We start from the raw sequence: 10972 nt of genomic DNA, 5'->3' as shown, positions 1-10972 counted from the left end.
CACCCGACACGAGGCACACGATAAGATGCCTGACTGTCTCTTCCAAGATTCGCCCGATTCTCAAGTACCGTACCGTAACGACTCAACTTCCATGATATCCACCTGCAGTTGTTCCCAGCATGAACTTAGGTACCTATACTAGGTAGTAGTAGGTACAGAACGGTGTTGGCGCGCTAGCGGCGGGAGCAGCGCCAACCCACGCTGCCGGGCCCTGTAACGATGCCCTGCCCACCTCGCTATCTGGCCAGCAACTCGAGGCCCTGATGCAATTTCTCAGCAACTGAGGCTAAGGTACCTAGACGAGTTTTAGCGGATCCCCAGAAACCTGCACTCCGTCGCCTTGCCGCGAACGAGTCCCGTTCAGGTCCAGCCAGGCTGCTTTGTGGCCACATTCACATCGCCATCGACATCAAGTCGCCGCCCTCGGAGTCTTTTCTTCTTCTTCTTTTCTCCCCTTCTATTCTCCCGTCCCTCGTCTCGGGCTGGAGGCTTGAGGCTCGTTGCATGTGAGAGGACAAAAGACCAGCGGAATTCAAAGGCCATCGGGGCCCCTCGACCATGTTGGTGCATCCAGCCACGGCCCCTCCAAACACCATTGCCCGCAGACTCTTACCTGGATGAACCTGTCCATGGACGTGCAGCCTGTGCAACCATCCGCTTCATCATAACTACTATCCCAGCAGAGAGACTTTGCGCTCTGTAGGGGAGCGCCATGCCGTCGCTACCAGGTGAGTCACTGCTTGTCTTGGAAGGGCATATGTGGGAAGAGGAAGAGCAGGAGGAGGGGGGGCGAGGGTAGGACAAGAGGACGACACCAAAGAGCGTCGATCAACTTGAGCAGCCAGACATCCAGACAGCCAGACTAATACAATCTCAGCCTCCGTCGATCTCGACGAGTGCATCTCGCGCCTCTACAAGAAAGAGCTCCTGGCCGAATCCGTCATCGAGGCCGTCTGCGCCAAAACCAAGGAGCTGCTCATGCGCGAGAGCAACGTGGTCCACGTCAAGGCGCCCATCACCGTCGTCGGCGACATCCACGGCCAGTTCTACGACCTCATTGAGATATTCCGAATCGGCGGCTACTGCCCAGACACAAACTACCTCTTCCTAGGTCCGTCTTTTTCTCTCTCTCTGTGTGTGTGTGGCTATACCAGCAGTAGACTCTGTGGTGTTGGCGGAGGACTTGTTGTATATGTGGACGCTGTGGCGCTGACAACATCTTGGACAGGCGACTATGTCGATCGTGGCATGTTCAGCGTCGAGACGATATCGCTGCTCGTCTGCCTCAAGCTGCGATACCCCGAGCGCGTGCACCTGATCCGCGGCAACCACGAGTCGCGCGGCGTCACGCAGTCGTACGGCTTCTACACCGAGTGCTCCCGCAAGTACGGCAACGCCAACGTGTGGCACTACTTTACCGACATGTTTGACTTTTTGACCCTGAGCGTCGTCATCGACAACCAAATCTTTTGCGTCCACGGAGGTAGGTCCACTCACCTTCCCAACGGTTTCTACCTTGATTCAGTAACTCACCATGTCCGGAATCGCAGGCCTCTCGCCCTCGATCCACTCCATCGACCAAATTAAAATCATAGACCGCTTCCGCGAAATCCCCCACGAAGGCCCCATGGCCGACCTCGTCTGGTCCGACCCCGACCCCGACCGAGACGAGTTCTCCCTCTCCCCGCGCGGCGCGGGCTACACCTTTGGCGCGCAGGTCGTTAAGAAGTTCCTCGCCGTCAACAACATGTCGCACATATTGCGCGCCCACCAGCTCTGCCAAGAGGGCTACCAGGTGCTCTACGACGACCGCTTGAGCACCGTCTGGAGCGCCCCCAACTACTGCTACCGGTGCGGAAACATGGCCAGCGTGCTCGAGGTGAATACGCAGGGCGAGAGGTTCTTCAACGTCTTCGCGGCGGCGCCGGAGAATGACCAGCATAAGGACATGCAGCAGGGCATGGAGAAGACGGCGGACGGAAACTCGTTGCCCGACTACTTTTTATAACAGAGCGCGGAAAGAGAAAGAGAGGAAAGGGGAGCAGGGGTGGAAAAAGAGGCAATGTTGGATTATATACACTGTCACCATACATACACTTGTACCAGTATCGCAATGTACCATGCGAGCAGTTTGCACAGAGCTTGATCATCATATAGAATTGCGAGCCTAGTATGCTAGAACGTTTCATAATATATCGTTCTACGTCCATCCGTACCCGTATCATTGCTCAAATTTCATTGCTACGTTTTGCTTCCATCAAGGGAGAACCACGCTGTTTTGTATCCCACAATTCGAGGTTGTATTTTTTCATTTATAAATCAGATATCTTCATATCTCATAATATGGCAAGAGGTAGGTAAAGGGGGGGGGAGTGGCATAATAAGACGAATGCAAAAAGAGAAGAGGGGGGGAAACAACAAAGAGCAAACATAAAAAGGGGGGGTGGGAACACCGCTTGCAGACGCTTTTCGCAATTGCAAAAATCAATTGCCCGCTACCAATCCTTGCTGATATCGAAACTCCACTCAAACTCGAGGTGCTTCTTCTTGTCGTCGTCGACGAAGCTCGAGATGGCGTTGTAGTGGCCTCGGGCGAGCATGCCGGAGGGAGCCTCCTCCTCTTGGACTGCGGGGTTGTCAGCCAAAAGCTCATCAATCTTCCACCTAATCTGCCATGGCTTTGAAATTGGATACTTACACTTTTTGACATAGGTGGGCTGCTTGTCGGTGTTGGGAGCATAGCTTCCCTATATAAATCGTTAGTAACTCTTTGATCCCCCCTAACGATTTGACGCCGCCGCTGGAAGCTTGGTTCCACTAACAATCATCTCCGAGTCCTTGGAGACGCGGACGCCCTTGCGCTTGACGACCTGGACGTAGTGCAGGCCGCTGAGGATCTCGTGCTGGACCTTGAACTCGGCGCTCATGGTGAACTTGGCGCCCTCCTTGATCTTGAAGGGCTTGTCCTTGAGCGTGGTCTCGCTGCCGGCGGAGGAGAGGTCGATGGTGACGGGGTCGCGGCCGGGGGAGTCCATGGTCAGGGACAGGATGATGCAGACGCGGGGGTCGTTGGGGTCGGAGAGGTCCTTGCCGCCGCCGAGGCCGAGGGACTGCTTGTACCGCTGGAGAGACTCATCTCCGGCGTCTGGGTTGGTGTATAAGGGTTAGCAAGCTGAAAGGAAATTGCCTCTGAGGAAAATGAATGGCAGAGAATCGAAGAAGAGGGAGAGACGTGAAGGCGCTCTTGGTTAAGCAGCTAATGTTTCGCCCGGACAGGAGGTCCCCCGCTCGTGAAGCACATCTCCGCGTTGAAACGGATATCCTGAGCGGGTTGCTTCACGCCCATCGTTTACAAGACAAGCTGATCCAGAGCAACCCCCTTCACGTCTTCCGCCCTTGTTCCTCGTCATCGCAGCTTCTGGTAGCAGCTGTCAAGCACCTACCCATCTGGTGGTACTCGGCTATGCTCTGCTTGGGCTGAGAGAGCTTGTAGCCCTGAGTCTCCTCGGGCATGGTTTCGTCATCGTGGGAGGCCATTTTGATGTGATGAAGAGGCTAGAAGATGCGCCGGACAAGAGAGCAAGAGAAGAAGAAGAAGACGACAAAGGAGAAGGCGAAAAGAAAAGGGAAGCCAAAGGAAAGTTTTTGGACGATGCTATTCACAGCTTGCTGATCGGGATGGGGTTCGAAAGGAGAGGAAAGCAATGGCCCAGCCAAGTCGGTCAAGTGGTCAGAAGGCGGGATAGAGGCAGAACCAAGCCATGGAGGGGCAGCGGGCTGCTGGTGGGGGGCGGGCGGAGGGCGGGCGGTGATTGGGCAGAGGGGGCACGGCTGCTGGGAGTGGTCCAGGCTTCAGGGGAGGGTTGCGGTGCAAAGGGGTAAAAGAGGAGGACAAGGACGGGACGACGCCATGCCATGCCTTGCCATGCCCTGGACTGCACTGCGCTGCACTGCACCACTTCCAATCCGGGCAGTCCAGGTCCTGGCTTGGCTTGGCTGTCAAAGGTCAAGTGATGGGGGGCGCCCATTGGATCTGGTGCTGTTATTGCCAGGCACTAGCGCGGTACACCAAGGGCACGCTATTGCGCCTGTGAAATTAGCGGTACCAGAGTAACGGCCCGTGTTAGTCGCAGGCCGGACTGTTTACCTGGCCTTGGTTGCCGGGCAGTGGGAGGGGGGGCTTTGGACAGATGGACAGACAATACGGATGCTTGATGAGGGGGGCTAGCAAACATTGTTGAGACTGCTCAAGCTGTGGAGGATCAATGCCTTTCTTCCATGGTTTTCCGCTTGTGCTCAGACAACGTCAAAGTGACACATGAGGTACTATATAAGGTACGGTAGGTACAGCACCTGAACCGATGCCAAGTCGAGTACGGAGTAATACAGCCAGCGCCGACCGTCAGAGGGTACGGCTGCTGAGTCATGCTGCGACATGGCAGAGGCTCTGCTCGTTCATGTCAACAGAGACATACGAGTATCTCTCCTCTTTGTCAAAGAGTTGGACGAACAGGGGGGCCTGTTTGGATTCGGCAGCTGCTCGACTTAGCGGCAACCACAAGAGCTGCAACGGGTTCGTTCTGCCCATTCTGTTGGGCGCTGGCCGGGACGCTACCGTGTTCTCAGCGAGAGGCCCCCATAAATCCCAGGGAACCTGGAACCCTCCAGGACCCCTACACGCACTGCAGCGCCCCCGAGGTACCCGGTACTTACGCCCGTGGCTGCAGCGTGCTTCGGTTGGTCATCCGCCGCCGCCCCTCTGCACCCCAACAGCGCCGTGCGGCACCAAAAGGGCACCGAACCCAGCCCCAAAACGGCACTAGAGCCCACGCACCCTCCCCGGAAACGCGGTACCCTGTACATGCACGCAGCTCACAGTGCCTGTACTCCCGGCTGGCATGCCTTAGCACCAGACCTCAAAGAGCCCACAGGCTGCGGAGAGACCAGGCCGCATTCAGGCGCTCCCAGCAATTTGCGCGACTCTTCGCCCACCATCGCGAGGGAATCTTTCTCTTCACCCTTTTCCATCTGCTAGTAGCCCTCAAATCTCAGCAAACCAACCCCCCCAGGCCTCTCGTCTGCTGCGACTCGCCCTCGTCAAGGCCCGTCGCTTCAGCCGCGTCCCGGTCGAATCCGCCTCGTCCGTCTGCTTCTGATTGAACCCGGGTGCATTGGCCCTGTTTTTTTTTCTCCTTCGCCCGACGCGCCGCCGTTGCCCAGGACGAGATCTCGGGAACCGTCGCTTTTTTGGGACTTTTTGTACGTTGCACATCGTTCGTGCGCGCATCTCCGTCGCAAGGCTGCGCTCCAAGGCTGACCGCAGGGCTTCAATCGCAGGCACGGTCTGACTCTCGCGCGCCTCGTTGTCTCGCATTGCACTCTTAGTCGCCTGTAAGGAGTTGCTTCTGTAGCTTCGACCGCCTCCCTCGACACGCATTTGCGCCGCGACAACCGTTACGCCGTATCCGTGGCCTTGCAGAAACACACAATGGCCCCCGCCGCAGGAAGAACGCTGCCGGCCAAGCGGAATCCGCTGCTGGTTGAGGATATTCCTCCTTGTAAGTTGGCTGTTTTTCCCCCTGCGCTCCGTTTGTGTGTAAACAAAACGTCATCTCCCACCGTCTTGTTCCGCGCGCTGGCTCGTCGCCAATTGCGCCCCTCCCTCGAACCTCGGAATCCAAGCACTGACGCGCGACGATGCAGACTCGGAGCTGGTGTCGCGCCGTCGCCTCGGCCAGACCAAGCTGACGCCCAAGATGGTCGGCAACGAGGAGGCCGAGGCCGACGCCCTGGGCTTCTTCGACTACGCACACCTGCGCGCGCCGTTGCCCAAGGGCATCGTGTCCGGCATCTTCAAGTCCAGCCCCAACAGCTACTTCTTGATGCGCCGCAGCTTTGACGGCTACATCTCCGCGACGGGCATGTTCAAGGCCACGTTCCCCTACGCCTCGGCCGCTGAGGAGGAGGCCGAGCGCAGGTTCATCAAAGCCCAGCCCACCACGAGCCCCGAGGAGACGGCCGGCAACATCTGGATCCCCCCGGAAGCGGCCCTCGCCCTGGCGGAGGAGTACAACATCAGCATCTGGATCCAGGCCCTGCTCGACCCCTCCAAAATCTCCACCACCCAGCCCGCGGATGCCTCGCCCAAGCACATCACCGCGCCGCCCAAGTTCGACCGCCTCAAGGCCGGTCCGCAGTTGTCGCCTTCGGCCACCACGACCACCCGCAGCGGCCGCAGCCACCGCTCGGCCAGCCCTACCAAGAGCGCCACGAGGCGCGCACCTGCGTCTCCCCGAAAGCGCACCACCAGATCCAAGGCTGAGGCTGCAGAGACGACGCCGAGTGCCGATGCAGAAACCACCGGCGAGACCAAGGGAGAGACGGCGGAGGGTCTCTTGACATCGTCGGAATTTGAGCCCGCCATTACTCTGGAGAGCAGGGACAAGGCTGAGGGTTCCAGCAAGGCAGATGTCCCACCTCACATCCCTTTCACGGCGGGCCAGCCGCCCTCCGCCGAGGAGATTGCCGAGATGATGGACGCCGCCAAGTCCATGGTGCAGAAGGACAAGGAGGCGGCGGAAAAGGCCGACGAGGATGCCGAGGCAGAGACTACTCAGGGCAAGGCCCCTGCGAAGAGCAAACGGAAGGCCGCCGACGACGAGGACGACGAGGCTGCCGAGGGAGACGACAAGACCGGCGACGCGCCGCGCTCAAAGAAGGTCAAGACGGAGGTGGAAGTGCGCAAGGGCAGGATACAGAAGAGGGCCCTGTTTGGCATTGGCGCCACAGTCGCAGTCGGGTATGTGTTCTTCCTTTTTCCCTTTTGCGCTTCGATGAAGATGCTGACTGGTTGTTTGCAGAGCACTTGTGCCGTGGCTCGCAAACTTGCTATAAATGATATATCATCGAGGCTGCAGCCGCGTGTCATGTTTTGTGTTGCGTAAAATCTGTTGATCTTTATGGCGGCTGAATGAGGACTGGGATGGCGCGGTTTTTGGCTTTTTTTCTCTCTTGTGTTTCTTCTTCTTGTTTCATTTCCTTGTATTCCTTTTCTTCGCTCTCTACTTCCTTGTTTTCTTTTTCCGTCATCTTTAATCTGTGATTATCTCTTTATTTCCTCTTTTTTTTTTCTTTACAACATAGGGAGGTGGTGAAGCTCCCCACCCGCAAACATGCGTCTTCCCATTCCCATCTTCTCCTCCTCTCTCTTTCTGAGTCGCGTGTGCGAGAGTTCCTTCTCTGTTAGACATACTGGCACCCTTTCCTGATTCTATCTTTCTTTACCACTCTCGCTGCGAACCCGACTTCACCTGTCGCCTATTGGAGTCCTGTGGATGGTTCAGGGATCATTCGTAGCGGGCAGAAGGAGGAGGAGGAGGAGGAGGAGGGGGAGGAGGAGGGAGGAGAGGGTGGTTGGAAGATTGCTTGCTGAATGGCCTTGTGCGGCGTATTCAAGCCTCTGAGCTGTGAGAGAAGAGAGGTTGGACGATTGGATTTGTCTTGTTGCCTGAAACAACCTCGGACGGGTTTTTTTTGGTCGAAGGCGGTGGGCGATACCTTACCCGGAGTTTCATGGAGGGTATGTGGGAGAAGAGAAGAGGGATGGTATGAGATGCTGGATGGCGGTGATGGGGGTTGTGTAATACGGAATTCGAATGACAGTGAAAGAATCCCACTTCAAGTGCTGCGCTTTGTGTGACGGCGTGTGCTACCCTGGGGTAAATATGTACAAGGCGGCGGTGGCCTGCTATCCGATTGCAGATTCCATGGATGCCAGCTCTGTAGGTGACTGGCATGATGATTTGCTGCATTCAATCATCTCGAAATAGTTGCGATTGTCGGGTAGTTGAAGCATTGTCAGTTGACAGATGTTATGGATTCAACTTGAAGTCAGCGGGGACATTACGCTTTGCCCCAGCTCATGCAAACACACAGCCGAAAACATCTCCTTTTCAGAGTGAATTGTCCAATGCCGCAGTAAATTCAATACAACACGATGAACACGCGCTCAGTAATGCTCAATTGCAATTCGACGCCTGTGCATCGTGATACCTACACAACTCCAGGTGTTGTGGCTTGTCCACCGCCTCACAAACAACATGAAGCAGCTTCAAGCTCTCCCCACCCCATCTCCGGTGTCGCAATTCTACGAGTACCTGCGGACGACATGCACCCCAGCAGCAACGGTCACCTGCGCACCCCGTACCACCCCAGTACTGCTACTACTACTTGCTTGTAGGCACGAAATGCTGGGCTTCCAATGAGGAGCCTCCTCCCCCGGAAATGGCTGGCACCGGCAATGTGCGGCTTTCGCGGGGAAGAGAATCCACCCCCACACTTGGCAACCGTCTTCGGGTCTCGGATGGCCTCGGCCATTCGTATGTGTGTGTGTGTGTGTTGTCTTACCGGTAAACAGCTTCCGTCTCCCTTTTCTTTCTCTCATTTCGTTTGTTCTCTTTCTATGATTTGCGGTTGAAATCGACTTTGTTGCACCTGGGGAGATTGTTTAGATTGTTCATGATGAGAGTACCAGTCACACGGTTAGGAAGCCTGGTGCTCCGGAGAGGCTTCGCCAGCACGCAGAGGCGGCTCGACAACTATGCCTTTATCGGTCTCGGCCAGATGGTAAAGCTCTCATCTCATCTCTCACGTCGCCATGATTGAAAAAAGTGTTACTTGTGTCTGACAGTGGCTATAGGGCTACCAAATGGCAAAGAACCTGCAGTCCAAGCTCAAGCCGTCAGACAAGGTGGCCATCTTTGACGTCAACCCGACGGCCATGGAGGGCCTTTCGGCCGAGATGAAGGCCAAGTCTGACGGCGCTGCGGTGGAAATTGCGGCGAGTGCGCATGATGCTTCAAAGGACGCTGTAAGTGATGAAGGAGCTATGACTGTCGTAACCGCGTCTCCCAACCCCGATTACCGGATTGTCATCTTGGGAATCTTCGTGATGTCGAGCTTCAGTTGGGACGGTGGCATGGCTATATGATATAGGAGGCCGATCTTCAAGATGGCATCCCTTACACACTTACCATTCATACTTACATGCTTTAGCTGAGACGCAATTCTGATAACGTGTACAGGACACCGTCGTCACCTGCCTACCAGAACCGCACCACGTCCGCGGCGTCTACGAATCCATCCTGACAGACATCCTCCCCAAAAAGGACCGCATCTTCATCGACTGCTCAACAATCGACCCGACCACCTCACGCCAAGTCGCCCAGTCCGTGTCCGACGCCGGGCAGGGCACCTTCGTCGACGCCCCCATGTCCGGCGGCGTCGTGGGCGCCACCGCCGGCACGCTGACCTTCATGCTGGGCGCCGACGCCCACATCCTCCCGCGCGTCGAGCCGACGCTGCTGCTCATGGGCCGCAAGGTGCTGCACTGCGGCGCCCAGGGGGCGGGGCTGTCGGCCAAGCTGGCCAACAACTACCTGCTGGCGCTCAACAACATCGCGACGGCCGAGGCCATGAACCTGGGCATCCGGTGCGGCCTGGACCCCAAGACGCTGGCCAACGTGCTCAACGTGAGCACCGGCCGGTGCTGGCCCAGCGAGGTCAACAACCCCGTCAAGGGCGTCGTCGAGACGGCGCCGGCGAGCCGCGACTACCGCGGCGGCTTCGGCATCTCGCTCATGCGCAAGGACCTGAGGCTGGCGCTGGTGGCGGCCGAGGCGGCGCAGGCGAGGACGGAGCTGGGCAAGCTGGCGTTTGACATGTACGACAAGGCGGCGCAGAGGGAGGACTGCAAGGATCGGGACTTTTCGGTTGTGTATAGATTTCTTGGGGGGAAAGAGGAGTAAGACGCACCACGATAGAACTACCTAATAAATCTGATTGCTTCTGGTGGGCTTGGTCTTATACTTGAAGGCTGTGGTGGAATGAGTTGTCGAGTTAAGCACAGATTGGCCAGTGCTTTCATCTCATTGACCGGGTGAATGTCTCGGTCGGACTTGACAGTTGTAAAGCTGCATGAGAGGTAGGTAGTTGATGGCTTGCTAGATGTCGGCGCCGAGAGAATCGTAACGTTGTTGCGTTGCTGTTATTGAATCGTCAGCCGATGGATTGATTGGACTTTCCGACAAATTGACAACAGCGTCTAAGATCAAAAGCACAAGTCAAAGCCGCATTAGACACTGCCATCAATATGAACATGCGAATCCCATCACTCTCTCGTATTCTTGGGAGAGCATCGTAGTTGTACATGTATAGAAGAATTACGGCTACGCGTATGACTCGCCCGTATTCACACAAGAGGTACGCGTACTCGCTCCCATCGACACAAAGTCCGTACGACAACGGCCGGCTTAGTCACCTCGCACCCACTACGTACTTTTACTACTTATCACAGGTGGGCTGTAGAGTTACGCCGAACCCGAACTCCTGCGGATTTCCCCCAAACCCTCGCAAAAGCCCAGATTCATGCAGCAACCGACAATCTTGTTGCTGCTAAACATGACACGGAGGCGGCTCGTTTTACGAAGTACGCGTATTCCCTCGCCCTCTTTGCGCCCTGTGGATTCGCTGATGAGCTCGGAGGTGGCGTTTGCTTTTCTCTGCGGCACGGCAGCGGCTGCGGCTTGGTTGGCTGTTGAGGCCAGTTGGACTGGATGGTGGCATGGGGATTAGGCATCACCCGACAAGATGCTGACAGGGACGGGCGAGTCTTCTGTTATTACAGAGAACTAACTGGTGGATGATGACGTTGGGTGTTATGTTGTGAAGAGATATCGTCACGACAGCATCGGAGGCAATCTGACGATCGGAGCACAATCTCGATGCGACTGCAGAACACAGACACCCTCCAGCAACCGAGCCGGTGATATGTATCTTCAAGCAGATAAGGTTATGCGGCTCTTTCCACACCCCCGTCGGAACAAGGCAACGCTGCCATGCGGATGAAACAAACGAAGACGAGACGAACAGACAGACTGGGCTGTGCAAAGGAGGGGAGGGAGGAGAAGCAGCA

At 56.4% G+C, this 10972-nt stretch overlaps 4 protein-coding genes across 4 annotated transcripts; 3 read left to right on the top strand and 1 right to left on the bottom strand.

Moving 5' to 3' along the window:
• Positions 1-924: 924 nt before the first annotated feature.
• On the top strand, positions 925-2008 carry TRIREDRAFT_56872 (serine/threonine phosphatase; the record flags this gene model as incomplete). The annotated part of the gene is made up of 3 exons (XM_006962781.1): positions 925-1111; positions 1229-1483; positions 1551-2008. Coding segments are annotated over 3 exons (900 nt in total), but the record flags the coding sequence as incomplete, so codon positions are not given.
• A 487-nt stretch (positions 2009-2495) lies between these two features.
• On the bottom strand, positions 2496-3537 carry TRIREDRAFT_2537 (uncharacterized protein; the record flags this gene model as incomplete). Its single annotated transcript, XM_006962419.1, has 4 exons — positions 2496-2626; positions 2699-2747; positions 2823-3145; positions 3444-3537. 4 exons carry the CDS (start codon positions 3535-3537, stop codon positions 2496-2498), a joined length of 597 nt encoding a protein of 198 aa, XP_006962481.1.
• Positions 3538-5488: 1951 nt separating this feature from the next.
• On the top strand, positions 5489-6894 carry TRIREDRAFT_104141 (DNA-binding domain-containing protein; the record flags this gene model as incomplete). The annotated part of the gene is made up of 3 exons (XM_006962780.1): positions 5489-5558; positions 5704-6799; positions 6861-6894. 3 exons carry the CDS (start codon positions 5489-5491, stop codon positions 6892-6894), a joined length of 1200 nt encoding a protein of 399 aa, XP_006962842.1.
• Positions 6895-8520: 1626 nt separating this feature from the next.
• TRIREDRAFT_104140 (uncharacterized protein) lies at positions 8521-9806 on the top strand (the record flags this gene model as incomplete). The annotated part of the gene is made up of 3 exons (XM_006962779.1): positions 8521-8625; positions 8699-8869; positions 9084-9806. The coding sequence occupies 3 exons, from the start codon at positions 8521-8523 to the stop codon at positions 9804-9806; spliced, it is 999 nt and encodes a 332-aa protein (XP_006962841.1).
• Between the last annotated feature and the right edge of the window lie 1166 nt (positions 9807-10972).

This window comes from Trichoderma reesei (assembly GCF_000167675.1).
Source record: "Trichoderma reesei QM6a unplaced genomic scaffold TRIREscaffold_3, whole genome shotgun sequence".
Lineage (NCBI taxonomy): Eukaryota > Fungi > Ascomycota > Sordariomycetes > Hypocreales > Hypocreaceae > Trichoderma > Trichoderma reesei.
Note: the sequence above shows the minus strand (reverse complement) of the source record. Positions and strands in the feature narration are given on the sequence as shown.